The sequence below is a fragment of the Polypterus senegalus genome, chromosome 3 (assembly GCF_016835505.1).
Source record: "Polypterus senegalus isolate Bchr_013 chromosome 3, ASM1683550v1, whole genome shotgun sequence".
Lineage (NCBI taxonomy): Eukaryota > Metazoa > Chordata > Cladistia > Polypteriformes > Polypteridae > Polypterus > Polypterus senegalus.
This window is the reverse complement of record NC_053156.1, coordinates 173,569,782-173,590,384: the sequence shown is the minus strand read 5'-3', so window position 1 is coordinate 173,590,384 and position 20,603 is coordinate 173,569,782. Positions and strand designations below refer to the sequence as shown.

The 20,603-nt window shown below is 38.5% G+C and overlaps 1 protein-coding gene across 2 annotated transcripts in view; it reads right to left on the bottom strand.

Annotated features, from left to right (window-relative positions):
• Positions 1-20,603, bottom strand: part of LOC120525693 (CSC1-like protein 1) — a 148,901-nt gene that overhangs the window by 81,690 nt on the left and 46,608 nt on the right. Inside the window, exons 4-6 of one of the 2 annotated variants that reach the window (XM_039748216.1) lie at positions 18,564-18,633; positions 16,285-16,322; positions 6,116-6,258 (exon numbers count right to left, since the gene is read on the bottom strand). In XM_039748216.1, coding sequence (XP_039604150.1) covers positions 6,116-6,258; positions 16,285-16,322; positions 18,564-18,633 — 251 coding nt within the window. The remainder of the gene's footprint in view (positions 1-6,115; positions 6,259-16,284; positions 16,323-18,563; positions 18,634-20,603) is intronic. The other variant, XM_039748217.1, reaches the window with a different exon arrangement.

Genomic DNA, 20,603 nt, shown 5'->3' with positions numbered 1-20,603 from the left:
ACTACAGATCCCATAATGCAGCGTTTCAGCTGCCTTGCCGAACACTTACCGCGTTAGTCAAGTCTAGCTTATGATGCTGCAAGTTATTGCCAAGCTAGCCCACACGATACCAAAGAGAAAAGGTGATTCTGAACATAGAGCCTTTAAAAACCGATGGGAGTATATGTTTACTGACATTGCCGGTAAACCCGTGTGTCTCATTTGTGGAGCTAATGTGGCTGTAATTACAGAATTTAATCTAAGACGGCACTATGAGACAAAACATCAAGATAACCTGAAAGACCTGAATGCAATGCACAAGATACAGAAAGCAGAAGAGTTAAAGAAGAATCTGACACTTCAGCCGACGTTTTTACCCGTGCAAAATCACAAAGTGATTTCAAGTGAAGCTACTTTTATGGGAGACACAAATGCACCAGTGCAACTTGCCCCACTTTCCCTGTTGCCAAGTAATGTTGAACCAAGTCCGCACAACGGTGTTCATTGTTCCCAAATACGCACTTTGCTGATAAACTGAGCGCACTGAGTTCGCACTGCGCTTTGGTGGCTTTAAAGAACAAAAAAACTATTTTGAGAGGTTTCCCAAACCATTTGCCGTCGATGTGGAAACTGCACCTGTGCAGATTCAGATGGAGGTGATTGAGCTGCAGTGTAATGGCACACTGAACGCAAAGTACAATACTGCACGGCCCGCACAGTTTATTCACTCCATTCCCGCAAAAATGCTCCAGCTCCGTCTACATGCGGCTTGAACCTTGTGAATGTTTGGTAGCACATATCTGTGTGAGAAGCTCTTCAACTTGTTGCCAAAAAAAGATGCCAGGCGTCCAGCTCTAATAAAATGACATATGAGCAAAGACAACAGAATGATTTGATTTGTTATTGCTGAAAGGAACACATTTTATTTATATTTCCAGGTTTTGTTATGCACCATGTTCATATTTGAATTTGTATAATTTAGACAGGATATATTTTTATGGACAGCAAAATATAAGTTACTTAAGGTTTGAGTTGATTTATTCCGGAATAATATTCTGTCGACTAAATAAAAATTCCTTCTATTTAAAATTTAAATAGAACTTGAACAGATACTATAGTTCATAATATCCAGGCAGACTTGCACGTAAGAGCGGGAGTCATCCGTTTTAGCAAACAGCATATTGCACTGATACGAAATAGCCTGCCCATTTAATTATTTAGGAATGGATAAATGAAAAACATTTGTACAAAATCTTAATTTATTTTTCTTCCTTCATGGATTCTGGCACCTCCAGCAACAGTTGCTCGCACCCCAAAGACTGTGTGTATATGTATATTAATATACAGATACAGATAGAGAGATATATAGTAATCCCTTGCTATATCGCACTTCGACTTTCGCGGCTTCACTCTATCGCGGATTTTATATAAAAGCATAACTAAATATATAACACGGATTTTTCGCTGCTTCGCGGGTTCTGCGGACAATGTGTCTTTTTACTTTCTGTACATGCTTCCTCAGTTGGTTTGCCCAGTTGATTTCATACAAGGGACGCTATTGGCGGATGACTGAGAAGCTAACCAATCAGAGCACGCAGTTAAGTTCCTGCGTGCTGAATGCAGTGTTAACCAGGAAGTCTCGTCTCGCTCATTCAGCATCAACGTGTTTCGCTGTGCAAAGAGTTGTGCTCTTTTGTGTTTATCTTTGTGCATAGTCAAGCCCTTCATTATGGCTCCAAAACGATCTGCTACTGCTTCAGGGGGCGTGCCCAAGCGCAAACAGAAGATGTTAACGATTGCCGAAAAGGTAAACGTTTTGGATTTGTTGAAGGCTACGATTCTTTTTATTTAAAAAGTAGGGAAGGAATATAAGATCTACGGCCGCAGTGTCCTTTTAACCAGGGTGCAAAACGATTTGTAAGTGGATGTAATAAGGCAGTAGTCTGGATGGAGTCTGCTTTAGGGATTTGGATTGAAGACTGCCAGAAGAAGAACAACGGCAGTGCTACACAATCGCCTGAAGTGGCTCCTTAAGAAGGGCAGTAACGCTCTCCTTTGTTGTGCAGTAAAATTAAACTCATTGTTATCGGACAAGTCATCGTGTCATTGTTGGTGAGTAACCATAATTAATTTTCTACTTACAGTACTTGGTACATGTACTGTATACTATTTTTCTTGCATTGTACAAATTTATTGCTGGTGGCCTGTCTATCGTAATGGCTGTAACATATGTGATATCGGAGACACTCAATATCTTTAAAATAATATTTAGGTTTTACTGTATATAAACAGTGTGTTTATATACATAATTTCAATGAATCTTACCTATTATCAAAGAGAATACAAAGGGATTATGCTGTATAACTCTGCGGGGAATATTTATAAACAGTGTGGGAGAGTTTATAAGGGCTTAAAATATATAAAAATAACCATACTAACATATGGTTTCTACTTCGTGGATTTTCACCTATCGCGGGCGGGTCTGGAACGCAACCCCCACGATCGAGGAGGGATTACTATATAATATATATATATATTTATATATATGTGTATATGTATATCTAGGCTATACGTTTATGTGTGTGTGTATATATATATATATATATATATATATATATATATATATATATATATATATATATATATATATATATATATATATATATATATATATATATATATATATATATATATATATATATATATATATACACACACACAACAGTGACAAAGCAATTACATTGACAATCATCAATTTTCAAAATGTTTCCTTTCCTTTTTCATTGCTTCTTTAACACACTACTTCTCCACTGTGAAGCACGGGTAATTTGCTATATATACACACACATACAGTGGGTACGGAAAGTATTCAGACCCCCTTCAATTTTTCACTCTTTGTTATATTGCAGCCATTTGCTAGAATTATTTAAATTATTTCCCTCGTTAATGTACACACAGCACACCATATTGACAGACAAAAAAAGAATTTTTGAAATTGTTGCAGATTTATTAAAAAAGAAAAACTGAAATATCACATGGTCCTAAGTATTCAGACCCTTTGCTCTGTATTTAGTAGAAGCACCCTTTTGAGCTAATACAGCCATGAGTCTTCTTGGGAAAGATGCAACAAGTTTTTCACACCTGGATTTGGGGATCCTCTGCCATTCCTCCTTGCAGATTCTCTCCAGTTCTGTCAGGTTGGATGGTAAATGTTGGTGGACAGCCATTTTTAGGTCTCTCCATTGATGCTCAATTGGGTTTAAGTCAGGGCCCTGGCTGGGCCATTCAAGAACAGTCACAGAGTTGTTGTGAAGCCACTCCATTATTTTAGCTGTGTGCTTAGGGTCATTGTCTTGTTGGAAGGTAAACCTTCGACCCAGTCTGAGGTCCTTAGCACTCTGGAGAAGGTTTTTGTCCAGGATATCCCTGTACTTGGCTGCATTCATCTTTCCCTCGATTGCAATCAGTCGTCCTGTCCCTGCAGCTGAAAAACACCCCCACAGCATGATGCTGTCATCACCATGCTTCACTGTGGGGACTGTATTGGACAAGTGATGAGCAGTGCCTGGAAGTCTCCACACACTGAGGAGAGGCAAGACACATGACAGCCCGGATGGAGTTTGCTAAAAGACACCTGAAGGACTCGGAGATGGTGAGAAATAAGATTCTCTGGTCTGATGAGACCAAGATAGAACTTTTTGGCCTTAATTCTAAGCGGTATGTGTGGAGACAACCAGGCACTGCGACTTTGTGAATTTCAGTTTTCGAGTTTCTCCGACACTATGTCACTCGATCAACTTTCTTTTGTTGTTTATACCACTGTTTAAACCAACAAAAATAGTACATTTTTCCTTGCCTCCACTTGGTATTCACTGAAATTCTTCTATTTTACCCCGTGCTTTGCCACTGCCTTTTCACAGAACGCCGAGCTTAAGGGCTATTTACATTGATTTGCATATTCAAAGAGGCGTAATTCTGGGAGGTGTTTGGGTGGGACAGCAGGCACGTGCACATGTATTACTTTTCATGCTGAACGGAATTTATGGAGCGGAAGAACGTAGAAGTTGGCAAACGCGCATATTTATGCATCTGAAAGTTTTTGTGCGTATGCACATTTCCGCTCTTGTCCTTGCGCTGTTTTAGTGTGAATTCTACACACGCCGTTATGTATGAGGCCCCAGGAGTTTATGACATTTGAAATTTAAAGTAATTTAACTCATCCATTATGACTCTTTAATAATATTTTTTTAACATATTAATGATGTAAGTATAAATCATACAACAGCAAATGTTACAGACCTAACAAAGTCTCTGACAAACCAGAAAAAAACAAAAAACAAAAAGTGCTTTAAAAGGGAATATGCTGAATTATCTTAGAATTCACTAATTCAACAGTACAGATATAATAATGATTGAATTTATATTTTAAGTGTGTATTTTGAGTGGTACTTATTAGCTACAAGAGACAAAATGTCAAGAGAATAAATTTAATATGTGCACATGCTAAATTTAATCAGGTAGACCATGACATCCTTTACAAACCCTATAATGAAATCCCCCCAAGATTATACCTCCCTCTCCCACTTGTTGTTAGACTTTGTGTTATAGACATGGGGATTCACCTTCAAATTCAAGTTCTGCACTACATTTTTCTTTTTGTGAATGCCAGTAATAGTTTAAAGGATAGTGATGTAATTACTTTGATATACAAGCATGTTAAAGGTCTTGTTGTCATTAGTATTTATACATTATATTTATGTTCTTTTACAGAAAAAGGCACAATATTGTTCATTTGAACAATAACGGTAAACTTTAATAAAAAAGGTATAAAATTTCAAATACCACAATTTTGTTAACATCAGTATACATATCCATTATAAATGAATGTATTGAAATACAGCACTTCATTATAATTATTGGAGAAAACCGTCCTTAAAGAGCTGTACCTCCAAGGCAGCCTTCATGTTGCCCACTTTCTTAAAGGAGCACTTACTGTGCTCCCTGACCACTAGCATTCTGGGGTAATATCTGGCTTCTTCATTAAGCACCACTCTTGTTATTTTGCTCTGACACTCCTCCAGCTTTGTGCCCTCGAGATGACACTTCATAAACCGTAACCAGCCGGACAACTCTTCTTAACAGGTTTAGGTATTATGTCTAACATTTTAAAATATGAAAAATTCTATTTAGAAAGAGATATAAAGTGAAATGCTGTTCGAAAATTGTGCTTTTGCAGTATGTTAAATATGACACATAATATTTAATTTGTGCATTTTTGTGCGTTTAATTTAGATAAATCGCTCTTAAACTGTGTGACCAAGACTATAGTTATATTTTAAAGCTCACAAAGTGCAGTCATGTCTCTGAGGCTCAAATGCTAAAATGGCCGTCCGATACAAAGCTTGCTGTGAGACCCTGATTTTAATCGTTCAGGTTGTATGTCTTCAATACTAACATTTACTCCTAGTTTATCTGCAAATAAATAAAAATAAAGATTAGAATAAAAACCTGGGTATTGCCTCACTGAAGTCATCTGGTTGTTTACTGACATTTAGCGGGGACTGATCAGTGGTAATATAAAGCTGAATTTGTCCAAGAGAAGTTCTTTCAGTAATGATTTGAGTGCAGCCCAACGTGACCCAGCAAGGAAAGGCTTTCAAGCAAGCCCTTTTGCTTCTATTAAATTCTGAAGCCCCCTTCAAAAGGTAGCTATCAGAGTAAGGAAAACTCTGAAAGAATAGCCTTTGTGGCAGCTTTTAGCTTTTGATAGGGTGGAGTGTAGCTCTTTCTGGGGAAGCAATCTGAAAACTGACCCAACACGTCCACAAATCCTGGTAGGGACACCCCGTGAGTGAGCCACTTCTAGCACCTAATAGAGTATTAAAGATTTCAATGTATTTTTGTTTTTTATTTGAGGTTGTCTGTGCTGAGTAAATGTAAAATAGGCCAAGTATTACAGGAAGTACATGTGAATCAAGGTTAACAATTTAGGCATTTCCAGCATTAACTTGTGCCTTTTGTGAACACTGTTTCACAACAAAACATAAAACGCAACAGCAGCTCATTACCCTGTATTAAATTAAATACATTAAAAAACTGATGTATGGACAATAGGGGTTTGTTTTATCAATCTTACCTAACAACTTTCCAGAGAGGTTTACTGGCAAGATAACAGCCACTGACAAAATACTGAAAATCACCAACAAAAATATAAGGTGTCTTTGGAAGTTCAGGTAGTGCACAGCATCAATGCCACATCTTTCTTGAATTTTTTCTTTACTGCAAAAAAAGAGAAAAAAAAACTGAATTCCTTGACTTAATGAGACTTCATTTGATTTATATAAATAAATAAATAAAAAAAATAAAAAAAACGCAATTTTTGTAAATATTAGAAACATAAAAATGTACACAACAAAAATATTCACTAAACAAGCCAAAAATACAGGTTCTTAAAGTAATGGATTCCAAACATAAAAAGAACACAAGTCAAAGAAAATTATTGAATACGGCTGTTAACGTCAGGTGGGTGCCAATTTTTTCATACTAGGATAACATTAGCAGAAACAAAATGCATCTTTCATAATACATGGATCCCTCAACTACCTGTTTAAACACGTTTCCTTTATTCTCTGACAAATGCTCCATCCTAGGTACAATGTGCAACCTATCTTATCTTAATGTTTCACCAGAGGAAATAAGATTGCATTTTACTTCCATAACTTGCCAGTCTATAATTTGTAAAGCGGTTTGGTAGTTTGCAATTCTGGCAATAAAAGAAGTACTTGGCAGCAAAACAGAAGAGAAAAATCACAAAAAGTGCACCACCTACTGTAACACCTGTCAAGGTCAATAATGATCCCCCATATACTATATCTGGCTGTATAAGTGACCAACTTATACTGCTCATTATTCTGGGTTCCTGCCCATAGTGCCAGAAATCTGCTATTTTTGGTTTCCCATTTTGTATCAATATCCTTTCTGTCCTAGGCAGTTAGAACAGGCTAACTCATTTTCAAAGAAGTCCCAGTATGACTTGAAGTTGACCTAAGTTTTCTACTTTAACTATGTTCCTAATTGTACCATGTGTGTGAAATTGATATGAAGCACATTTTTTCCCCTTCTATAAATCTCAGAATTGTGTCCCATAACTTCAGAAATTATAGGCGTGATGATAAAACATTCTCAACAAGTACTTAATGTAATATTTTCTGTGTTTAAAGAAACTATTTGATTTCCTTCTTATCCAATAAACATTAACTGCGTTAGTTCACAAAAGTTTACCTAGTCCTATATTTCATCTCCGATCAGACCATTTAATGGTACCACTGGTGGCGACACAGACAGCACAAGTATTTACTTCATCAACTTCAAAAGTAGGACCCTTCTGGTAGTAATGGGATTTGAACCAGCAACCTTCCAGATACCAATGCAGATCTATAGTTGCAGAGCTGCCACTCTGCCAATACTAGTTTGATTTGATGCTTTTCAGCAGCAAGATAAGGTGGACAGTCTGGTGGAAGAGACTGACCAGTCACAGGAGGCTGATCACCCACCTTACTACAAGTATGACTCTTCATGCCACAGCCACCCACGAAAAGACCAAGGAGCTGAAGTGCACTGGCTGACCTGCTTGGAGCTACATTTGCCCCTGCCAAGGATACTGCTGCAGCTGAGATCAAGAAGTTTAGAGAAGAAAACCCTCTCAGTTGGTGGAAGGAACATGAGCATGAGTACCCTCAGTTATTCAGAGCAGCAAAGAGTTTCCTTTGCATTCCTGGAAACAGGGTTCTCCACGGAAAGAGATTTCTCCACTGCAGGAGACACTGTTTCAGCACAAAGACATGTTCTGAAAGCTAGGCATGTTGACCAGCTCATCTTCCTCCACATTAAAAAATAAGCACAGACATACATACAAATTGTAACATGTGCAATCCAAGATCTGAAAATGTTCACTATCAAAATATATATATCCTCCGAACACTTATTTTTACGGATATACTGCAAACAAATGTTAATTCATTTGTTCAGGTTACAGTGCTATGATGTTATGCATTTTCTTATAAACTACTTGAAACAGTGTGGCATACTGTAAACTTTTAAAGCAGGATCAAAAACTACAGTGATTTTTTTAGTGATATAGAAACATGTTAATTCCTTTCCTTATTGCACAAAAGATTGCTATGATGTTTGAAGTTATAGGGACTGTGATAAATGCAGTTGCAGATCCCACTGTTCTAATTGCATAAAAAAGTAAAAAAATATGGTGGTGTGTTCTTTATACTATGACAGTTTTTCTAAAATTAGATGTAAAAAAAATTGCAATATATCACCTTGCTTGCAGTATTGCAATATATTGAATCATAACCCTTGTAATATGATATGTATCGAGTCGCAAAATTCTTGCCAATGCACAGCCCTACTGTGCACATGACACTTAGTCACTTCTTAAATCATCCAGGACATTTTATCGGTTTACCCAACAATTAGATTAGTCTCTTCATGCATTTGAAAACAAATGCTTATATATCCTTTTAATGTGCATGCATACCAAAATATTCCATTTGCAATAATCATATTACTCCTTGAAGTTAACTTTATTCTCTCAGACACATGTCAAAGATCTTTAAACACAGAAACGCTTTAGTAAATGTGACAATTTCCAGCGGTTCTACTGTATCCAAAGTTTTTTCAATAATATGTTGTGTTTGACATTGTAAATTAAGCCAACAAGGTGTTATCTTAGCTGGGAGCCTGTAACTGAAATATACAGATTTGATGCAGAACCCACTAATAATGCACTGCAGAAAAAGCACAAGGAATTTAACAAAACATTTTTAACAGTAGATAAGAACTACAGTCTTGTGAGGTAAAACAGTATTATGAAAATAAATTATTCAGAAACATGTAAACCTACTGGGAATAATAAATATCTGTGTGGATTAACACCGTTTACTCCTACCATTCTATTAAGTACAACATTAGAAGACTGAAGTTTTGAAAGTTGAGACATCCCATTATCTAAGAAATCCAATGGTCTTGGGGTGGCTCCAGAAATTTAGTGAAGATCTAGAAAATTCAAAAGATGTATTCAAAAAGCTCATAGAAGATTCTATAGATAAATCTGGACTGGTGAACCAATACTTGCAAGGATGGAATCAACATTTGGAGAATAATCAAATAAACCACCGAAAACAAAATCCTCTTTGCTGTCAAGTTCCCCTTACCTGCTTTCATTAGCCTCTTATCTCCTCCAGTTTACACATATTCGATGAAACTAAAACAACAAGTATGACAGACAGTTGGGGCTTTTACCTGGCCAGAACGCCTCCATGATTGAAGTACTGGGGGAGAAAGCTTACAGGGGGCAGTATCTCCCTTTGGACGACAGACAGCAGTCCCCCTGGCTTATGGTCTATGGGTTTGGAGAATGGAAGCTCAACCCCGCTTGGGGCCCGTGGTCACGGCCAGTGGCCCAATGGGGAACTGCTGAGCATTCTTCCGGTTGTGACAGCAGTCCTGCAGAAGTACCCCCCAGAAGGAGATCACAGGACACCTGGGGCACTTCTGGGTGCTCTATAAAAGGAGCAGCCTCATTCCATTCAAGGAGCAGGAGTCGGGAGGGAGGAGACAACACTTACCTGAGGAGGAGTGGAAAAGGAAAGGACTGAGGGATAAGAAAAAGTGCTGTGTGCTGTATATTTAACTGGTGCTTTGTACTCTGCTTGCTGCTATGGAGAGCGATGGAGAAGCGCTTCCCACTGGTATAAAACATGTCTGTCATTTTGGGTGTTGAGGAGCTGGTGCACTTCCTTGGTGGTCACACAAGCAAATAAAAACCTTAAATGCAGTATTAAAAACAATCAGAACAACAAGACAATATGATATTCATGTGAAAATGCAGTCTAGACTTAAAAGTATTAAAAGTGAGCCCTTCTTATAGTCCATCCATCCATCCATTTTCTAACCCGCTGAATCCGAATACAGGGTCACGGGGGTCTGCTGGAGCCAATCCCAGCCAACACAGGGCACAAGGCAGGAACCAATCCTGGGCAGGGTGCCAACCCACCGCAGGACACACACAAAAACACCAAGCACACACTAAGGCCAATGTAGAATTGCCAATCCACCTAACCTGCATGTCTTTGGAGTGTGGGAGGAAACCGGAGCGCCCGGAGGAAACCCACGCAGACAAGGGGAGAACATGCAAACTCCACGCAGGGAGGACCCGGGAAGCGAACCTGGGTCTCCTAACTGCGAGGCAGCAGCGCTACCACTGCGCCACCGTGCCGCCCCCTTCTTATAGTACACAGCAGAAATACAAAACACATTTAAGCATTTTCTCCTACATATTCCAAGCACATTCTTTGTTGTCGCACAGTATGCAGTCAGGAAAACAGAAAAGAAATGGACAAGAACACATCAGCAGATGAGTATAACTATTTAATATATCTTTCATATAGTAACATAGGTTTGAGATCAATTCAGTCCACATAGACTTTAGACACAGATAGTCTTTCTTTGAGAAAAAAAATTTTCAATGTTCCAAAAGCATTTTTATGGAAATATCTGGTTGGTCTTTGAACACCATATGAATATGAAAATATGAAATATGCCAATTTCCAGAATCAACTACTTCACACCTAAAATGGAATATTTAAAGACCTCAGCAATCCTACACAGCTGCTTTTCTTAGTACTCACGTTTGGTAGTGGTACAAGAACCAAAGGCATTCAAACTGGTAAATTCAGTAACAGCTAGGGTTGTGTGATGTGTAGAAATTTTAACTCAATCAATCACCTCCTTAAACAAAACTGGTTGATGATGTCACCTGGGATGGAACATCACAATTTAACTGAGTAAGGTAACAATGCTATTTTGCATCTCCTGCAATTTTCGGTTTGGTCGCATGGTTTCATACACTGTAATAAGGTAATAAAAAAAAACATCTTTTACTATAGTCAATGACACACAAATGGACTGGTGACTAAAATTAATCATTTAGCAATACTTTAACTTCAAAGCAGATGAGTGTAATGAGCCAAAAGGTTAACAATATAATTGCAGTATTGTAACTGTGTCATATCCATACCCAGGACACTGTCTTGGGTATGATGTTAAACTGCATCCAGCCCTGCAAGTGGTCCTCCAACTTGCTGGAAAATCAAGGTGAATGGTGGTGGGATTGGCACTTCAGCCACCATTTAAAAAAAAAAAAGAAAAAACCCAACATGCAGCTCTGACACAACAGAGAGGACTCCTTTCTGCTTTCTTAGGGATTAGCTCTTTTGCAACTACCCATAGGAAGGCTGCTCACATTATGAAAGGTGGTTTTTGGGTGTGTTGGAAGGGGGGGTGGCGTGTAGATGCCTCGGGAGCCCTATCCCCGGAAGAGTCAAAACCGTTGGAGAGCCAATGGGATCAAGCCTGTCGGTAATAAGAACTTGTGTGGTGCTGAGGCATCACCCGCCAGTCTGGGCTTGCGAATATCCTGGATAAAAACTAAGATCCAGACCTTTAATGACCTCTTGGGCACAGCCCTCAGCAGTGTGTCTGCCTGCGGAGAGAGTGTTGACCTTATCAAGAGGTTTACTTACCGCAAGAGTGACATTCATGTCTCTGGTGACTCTTCCTATGAAGTCAGTAGATGGAATGGGAGACTATGAGATCGCTGGAAAGGGGTGTGCGGCACTCCCAAAATCTATGCAAAAGGATGAAGGTCCAAGTCTTTAGAGTCCTGGCGCTTCCCGTCTTGCCATATGTTTGCAAGACATGGATGCTATCCAGTAACCAGAGATGAAGACTGAACTCCTTCGGTATTGTGTCTCTTCAGAGTATCCTTGGGGACTGCTGGTTTGTCTTTGTGTCAAATGAGTTGTTGCTCACGGTGTCCCGAATGAGGCACATTACCTACTCTGTGAGGGAACATCAGTTACGGCACTATGGCCCCCGAGGGTGATCCAGCTCGCAGGATCCTCACTGTTGTGGACTCAAGTGGCTGGATCTGGCCAAGGAGATGCTCATGTAACACATGGCTGCGGCAGATAGAGGGTTATTATCGGAGGGTGAGACTGGACTGCGTGTCTGCCTGGGGGAAGTGGGGTGGGGGGGGAGGTTGCAAACCAGGATTCCAAGCTATTATGTTGTGTAGTGGGTGTGGCAACATGCTGTACCAGTGCATGATCCCCACCCTGACCTGACCACCCGTAACTGCTTTTTACTTTACATAATTTGTCTTATTAGGACTTTGCAACACACTGGGGACTGACACAGAAAATGGTAGAAAGGATCCTGGAACAAGCTCCAGCAATCAAATAGGTTGTTTGACATGACAAGAGTAGTGTCAATCCCCTGTCTTAACATGGCAAGACATCAGAATCCTGGAGGCTGCTACCTTGCTATTAAGCCTGTCACAGAGTTTATATATATGAAACTTACATAACAATTTCATTCCTTCTACTAATATTGCATCTAATTAGAAGTAACGTTCAACTAAAAGAAAAAAAATTACATCAGTTTAACAGCAGTAATCAAAACTGGGATAGTGGAGCAATTAAGACTTAAAATATGATGACAAAGCTTTGGAACCAATCCAGAAGTACTTCAAATAAGTCATGCCAGGTCACCATAAGCCATTCTGGGTCCAGCCCAAAAGGAGCCTGCTTCCTTACCTCTTGGAGACATTTACTGGGAGAAAACCAAACACAGTACTGACAATTACCCCTTTTGGCCCTTGAGTTCCGGCACTTCTTACAAAGTCCCAAAACACATTATAATATAGATTCCTGTGGACTATGAAGTGGTTCCCTATTTCTGAACTCTGAAATGGTTTACAACTGCATTCACATCTGCAGACTTTAGTCCCATAACCCTGATCGTTTAAAAAACCTCCAAATCATATTATCTGTAGTTTTCTTCTTCCAGTTTAAACAGAGAAAACACCCCCAAAATTAAAAATGTTCTAGTCATTGCATAGGCCACTTAAGTGTGCACCCTGTAAATGTCATTACTGCTTGTAATAAGCTAAAATAAAACACAATTCAGTGTTAGAACTTTATTGTTTTGCTATATCAGGGCAAAAAAATAAATAAATTTAGAAGCTTGAACATAAATCTGATGAAAAACACTACAACAAATGCTTGAGTGAACAACATAAATTTTATACATATAATTAGGAATATTCACATTATTCCTATTGATTACCCACTGCAATTAAAAAGAATACAGTTCCCTATAAAATTGTATATAATATATACACTCACCTAAAGGAATATTAGGAACACCATACTAATGCAGTGTTTGACCCCCTTTCGCCTTCAGAACTGCCTTAATTCTATGTGCCATTGATTCAACAAGGTGCTGAAAGCATTTTTTAGAAATGTTGGCCCATATTGATAGGATAGCATCTTGAAGTTGATGGGAGATTTGTGGGATGCACATCCAGGGCATGAAGCTCCCGTTCCACCACATCCCAAAGATGCTCTATTGGGTTGAGATCTGGCGACTGTGGGGGCCATTTTAGTACAGTGAACTCATTGTCATGTTCAAGAAACCAATTTGAAATGATTCGAGCTTTGTGATATGGTGTATTATCCTGCTGGAAGTAGCCATCAGAGGATGGGTACATGGTGGTCATGAAGGGATGGACATGGTCACAAACAATGCTCAGGTAGCCCATGGCATTTAAACGATGCCCAATTGGCACTAAGGGGCCTAAAGTGTGCCAAGAAAACATCCCCCACACCATTACACCACCACCACCAGCCTGCACAGTGGTAACAAGGCATGATGGATCCATGTTCTCATTCTGTTTATGCCAAATTCTGACTCTACCATTTGAATGTCTCAACAGAAATTGAGACTCATCAGACCAGGCAACATTTTTCCAGTCTTCAACTGTCCAATTTTGGTGAGCTTGTGCAAATTGTAGCCTCTTTTTCCTATTTGTAGTGGAGATGAGTGGTACCCGGTGGGGTCTTCTGCTGTTGTAGCCCATACGCCTCAAGGTTGTGCATGTTGTGGCTTCACAAATGCTTTGCTGCATACCTCAGTTGTAATGAGTGGTTATTTCAGTCAAAGTTGCTCTTCTATCAGCTTGAATCAGTCAGCCCATTCTCCTCTGACCTCTAGCATCAACAAGGCATTTTAAGCCCACAGGACTGCCGCATACTGGATGTTTTTCCCTTTTCACACCATTCTTTGTAAACCCTAGAAATGGTTGTGCGTGAAAATCCCAGTAACTGAGCAGATTGTGAAATACTCAGACTGGCCCGTCTGGCACCAACAACCATGCCACGCTCAAAATTGCTTAAATCACCTTTCTTTCCCATTCTGACATTCAGTTTGGAGTTCAGGAGATTGTCTTGACCAGGACCACGCCCCTAAATGCATTGAAGCAACTGCCATGTGATTGGTTGATTAGATAATTGCATTAATGAGAAATTGAACAGGTGTTCCTAATAATCCTTTAGGTGAGTGTAATACATATAATTAGGAATATTCACATTATTCCTTTTGATTACCCACTGCAATTAAAAAGAATACAGTTCCCTATAAAATTGTGTTTTTACAATGACCATCAATAAAAGATAAAGTCAGTTAGTAGGACATCCAGTAATTGATCTACATGCAATTATATATAGCATGTTGAAGAGTATGGCGCCCCAGCCAATCCAGTTAACTGACAGCATTACAGCTGAGGCGCACTCTTATGACATTTCAAGGGCGAAACAAGGAAACACTGCTACAATTATACTGAATGATAAGTATGCCTTTATTTTTTGCTTGTGTGTGTTTTTTGTTCTTGTATTATACTAGGGGGCTTTGCTTGCCAACCCCCCGGCCTGTGCTATGCGCCAGCGGGTTGGAAAATGGATGGATGGATGGATGGATGTTCTGAATGGTATGCCTTTCTGTAAGAGATAGGTAAATAAGATTTTGTAAATATGACAACAATATGAAATACCCTTCTCTGCAGTAGATCTAGTATTTCATTAAACTACCTCGGCGCTTTCCGAACAGTAAAGGGTCATATTATAACTCATGCGTAGCTATGTAAATTCACTGAGCACATTAACTCTCTGAATCTTATACACTACCATTTGATAGCAGTTTTAAACCACAATTGAATTATTTGGAATCCAATATAGAACCTAATCACAGTTAGGAATTGTGCATTAGTACACCTCTGCACACTTGTACGTTTGATGTAAATGCTGTTTAATCTGTCCTTTATCAACAGTTCATTAATATGAAAGATTGTCCATTGCTTGTTTTAAAACCTTAAAAACTGCCATTTTTAAGAGCACGTTTTTTTGTCACCAATGCTGTATTAACATTAATTATCTACAGCAACTCACAATAAAACTATAGATATTGTACCCGTTATAATTTACAAGCCATAATGTTCTGCTAAGTTGATGACTTGCTCTAATATTTGACCAAATAAATTAATTATGAAAAATTTATGTTTGCAACCCTAGTTGTGTGTGACTGTGCCTTGTAATGTGCTTGGTCCAAATTTATCTTGTGACAATAGTTGTCAGGATAAATCCCAGCTCTCAACATTGCACAAACGGTGACCACAATGGAATAAAACATGAGACCCTGGATTTATAAAAGAGGATCACTAAAACTACCAAGCCACCTTGTTGCTTTTTTTCAGATTATTTCACATACTAAACTGATTAAAATAAAATATATATGTAAATTGCACATTTCTAGTTCTAGATTATCTCAACTGCTCTGGATTTTACTTAGGATGAGACATTACACAAGAGATGTTATCCACTGCATCTTTCTCACAATGGTATTGTCTGAAAATCTAAATTAAACATTTAAATAATTAAATGCAATACATGCAAAAATAAAACATGACAACGCAACATGATAGTTAAACATGGCGAGATCCTCACAACTGTAGCCACATTTCTTAGCTTTACATGCTGTATTCAGTTATTCAAATTCTGAAAATCAAGTTAAAAACCTTAAACACGATTCAGAAACTGAACCTGGGAAAACCTCAGATATTTTCCTCTGTTTCAGCCTCCTCATTATATAATATTACAAAATTAACAAATGATTAGGTTAATAATAATAATAATAAATAATAATAATACACATCTATTCTTGAAGTGATACATAGTCTAGGAAAAAACAGAGCGAATCCCAAGAAAATACATATTGACCATATGTTTTATTTTCTTAATTACAATTGTAACATGCTGTTTAAAACTTCAGTTTCTCTCAGTTTCAAAATATCTGAAAAGTTACACTGATAAAAGACTGAAACCTCATCATATTACTTACTTCATTTGAAAAACAAAAGCTAGCCAAGAGCAGAGGTTCTAAAAGAAGAAAAAACAATATTAACATCCAGAAGCCAAATAACTCCATTTCAAATTATCATTTTAATTTTACATTGTAAAAGTTATGTCACTGAAAGAATTTATGTTAAATGATAGAAATAGTTTATGTAGTTAAGACAATTACAAATACAACCAAATATAAAAAATTATGTTTTGTTATGCATCGCTGTAAACTGAGCGGTTTCAAGTGTTGTTTCGTCTCAGCTGTGCACTATAGACCACCATACTGACTAACTACAAGTTTTACCTTCCAGATACAGCTGCATTTATACTAAAATCAACTGACAACCCTGACAGCAGACAGGTGATCTCTGTTAAACTAATTATGTGACATCCAAAACCAATTGGCTGCACCAGTGAGGATTTTTGTGTGAACTAATAAAGGGATTGAATAATTGTGGAATTAATTATACATTTGATATTTGTAATTAATATAACTCACTTTGCAGGTATCTGTTTTCACTTGGACATCAAAGAGTAATTTTCTGATAATTAGTATCAAAAAGCTAAATTAAATCCACTGTGATTTAATGCTGTTTAACATCAACATGTGACACTTCCAAAGAAATTAATACTTTTTTTTTTTTAACATACAGGTGCCGGTCATAAAATTAGAATATCATGACAAAGTTCATTTATTTCAGTAATTCCATTCAAAACATGAAACTTGTATATTAGATTCATTCATTACGCACAGACTGATGTATTTCAAATGTTTATTTCTTTTAATTTTGATGATTATAACTGACAACTAATGAAAGTCCCAAATTCAGTATCTCGGAAAATTAGAATATTGTAAAAAGGTTCAATACTGAAGACACCTGGTGCCACACTCTAATCAGCTAATTAACTCAAAACACCTGCAAAAGCCTTTAAATGGTCTCTCAGTCTAGTTCTGTAGGCTACACAATCATGGGGAAGACTGCTGACTTGACAGTTGTCCAAAAGACGACCATTGACACCTTGCACAAGGAGGGCAAGACACAAAAGGTCATTGCTAAAGAGGCTGGCTGTTCACAGAGCTCTGTGTCCAAGCACATTAATAGAGAGGCGAAGGGAAGGACAAGATGTGGTAGAAAAAGTGTACAAGCAATAGGGATAACCGCACCCTGGAGAGGATTGTGAAACAAAACCCATTCAAAACTGTGGGGGAGATTCACAAAGAGTGGACTGCAGCTGGAGTCAGTGCTTCAAGAACCACCACGCACAGACGTATGCAAGACATGGGTTTCAGCTGTCGCATTCCTTGTGTCAAGCCACTCTTGAACAAGAGACAGCGTCAGAAGCGTCTCGACTGGACTGCTGCTGAGTGGTCCAAAGTTATGTTCTCTGATGAAAGTAAATTTTGCATTTCCTTTGGAAATCAAGGTCCCAGAGTCTGGAGGAAGAGAGGAGAGGCACAGAATCCACGTTGCTTGAGGTCCAGTGTAAAGTTTCCACAGTCAGTGATGGTTTGGGGTGCCATGTCATCTGCTGGTGTTGGTCCATTGTGTTTTCTGAGGTCCAAGGTCAACGCAGCCGTCTACCAGGAAGTTTTAGAGCACTTCATGCTTCCTGCTGCTGAACTTTATGGAGATGCAGATTTCATTTTCCAACAGGACCTGGCACCTGCACAAAGTGCCAAAACTACCAGTACCTGGTTTAAGGACCATGGTATCCCTGTTCTTGATTGGCCAGCAAACTTGCCTGACCTTAACCCCATAGAAAATCTATGGGGTATTGTGAAGAGGAAGATGCAATACGCCAGACCCAACAATTCAGAAGAGCTGAAGGCCACTATCAGAGCAACATGGGCTCTCATAACACCTGAGCAGTGCCACAGACTGATCGACTCCATGCCACACCACATTGCTGCAGTAATCCAGGCCAAAGGAGCCCCAACTAAATATTGAGTGCTGTACATGCTCATACTTTTCATGTTCATACCTTTCCAGTTGGCCAACATTTCTAAAAAAAATCCTTTTTTTGCATTGGTCTTAATTGATATTCTAAATTTTCCAAGATACTGAATTTGGGACTTTCATTAGTTGTCATTTATTATCATCAAAATTAAAAGAAATAAACATTTGAAATACATCAGTCTGTGTTTAACGAATGAATCTAATATACAAGTTTCACTTTTTGAATGGAATTACTGAAATAAATCAACTTTGTCATGATATTCTAATTTTATTACCGGCACCTGTACTTTACTCTCGACTTCTTTAATATTAAGCTTACTTTGTCATATTCTGGTTCTTCAACCGATACAGAAGAGGATAACCTTTTGTAACGGCTTCCTTCCGGTGCACTAAAACATGGAGTAAAAAGAAGAAACGTTTAGGATTAGACAAAAACTAGATTTATAAAAATGAACAACAAAGAATTTAAGGTATTAGCACTGCTACCCTAACAGCTTTAGAGATGCAAGTTCAAATCCCAGCTCCAAAACAATCTGAAGCTTTCATGTTCTTGTGCCGGTGCTGGTTTTTTCTCAGGGGTCTTGAGTTTTCCTCTTAAGGGATGCTTTAGGTTTCATTTTTCAAAATATAACTTGGCAGCAACACTTACTCAAAAAGTTAAAATACTCTTGGTTGGTAATTATTGTACATTCCAATAAATTTCGGAATAAAAAAAAAACCCTCTCTCTTAAATGCCCTATATCTCACTGTATGTAGATGAAGAAAATGTAAAGAATACCATTTCTACTTTTTAAAATAAATGTGTGTTTAATACATAAATATATCTCTTATGATGAGAACACTACACGTTTATGTGGAGACTACAGGAGATAAATCATTTGTAAAAAAAAATAAAAAAATAAAAAAAACACACACAAAGGAAAATACATTTTACACAGGTTGCATTCTAAGGGCTCATTTATACTTCACGCGACGCGACACATGCTGCAGCGGACGCTCCTGCTACGCAAGCGTTGTAGTGTTTATACTTGCGCGTGTTCTTTACGTAAATCTGGAGGAATCCACCAGGTGGCAGTGCGAGATATTATCGTGGTGAGAACATGTTCGGCTTCTCTGTGTTGTGAATTGCCTAGAACACCTATTAAATTCCGATAACTCCTTACCGCAATATCTCTGAAAAGGATGTTTATTGATTAAATCCATAAATCCAGGGATGTATGTGTCCATTCCAGGAAGCATTGGGCACGAGTGAGAAACAGTTCCTTGACGAGGCCTCAGCTCATCGCAAGGTGAATACAAGCACACACATACACTAGCGTCATTTTAGCGGCACCAAATCCCCAAATCTGCATATCTTTGGAAGGAAACCGGAGCACAGTGTGGAATACCAGCAACATAACTCCCTGCGAGACAGCAGTGCTATCGCTCCGCCACCATGGCACCCCCATGTGTGTAATTATTCCCCCATGTGTGTATTTATTAACGGTATTCATTATTTAAACAAAATTATATGTAAAATGTAACATACACATTTTAATGCATTTCATCATGAAAGTGATATCAAGTATAAATCTAAAGATTCTAAATGCGCAGAGAGTTGGAATATCATACATTTAATTTGTTCTGTTTGGCGATCTATTGCTGCTTTCCGCTGCTGAAGCAAAATGCCGACATACAGATGCATTTGTGGTGCTTTTATATTCAAGCGTCGCATATTCCCGATCATAATGACACGATACATTTTAAAAGTCTCACATACCATCTTTTGTGCCATCTATTTTTTATTGTTTTACTTTACCTGCTGTCAGGTCCAAGAAGCTCGTAGCGATTAAAAACTGGGATGACGTTTGCGACCGTCTGCTTTAATGATAAAGTAAACTATGAGGTTAAAGTGGAAATGGAGATTAAAGCCGAAATTTCCACTTTAATCACAAAGTACACATTTTCACCGTGTCCTTTATTTTTTTCTCAGTGGCTCAAATATAACGCTATACATTATGTTGCTGTTGTTAAGTTGCATAATGTATAGCGCTGTATTTGAGCCATTCATCAAACAGCAAAGTGCGCACATCGATCCCCGAAGGATCTCCATAGAGGCTTGCTGTCACATGTAGATAGTAAACAGAGACTCTGACGTCACGTTCTGACTTTTAGCACACTGCGCCCCCCGACTTTTTGCTGGTACTGCAACTCAGCGCCGCGTCAGCGTTAATTTCTGAGGACCTGCTCAGAGGACGCGTGAAATAAACGCTAGGAACGCGTGGCAGCCATGATGCGGGCGCGTATGCGTTCTGAGCATGAAGTATAAATGAGCCCTTAGAGTGAATGTGATAGTATTTTGTAATGTCCCAAAATGCTT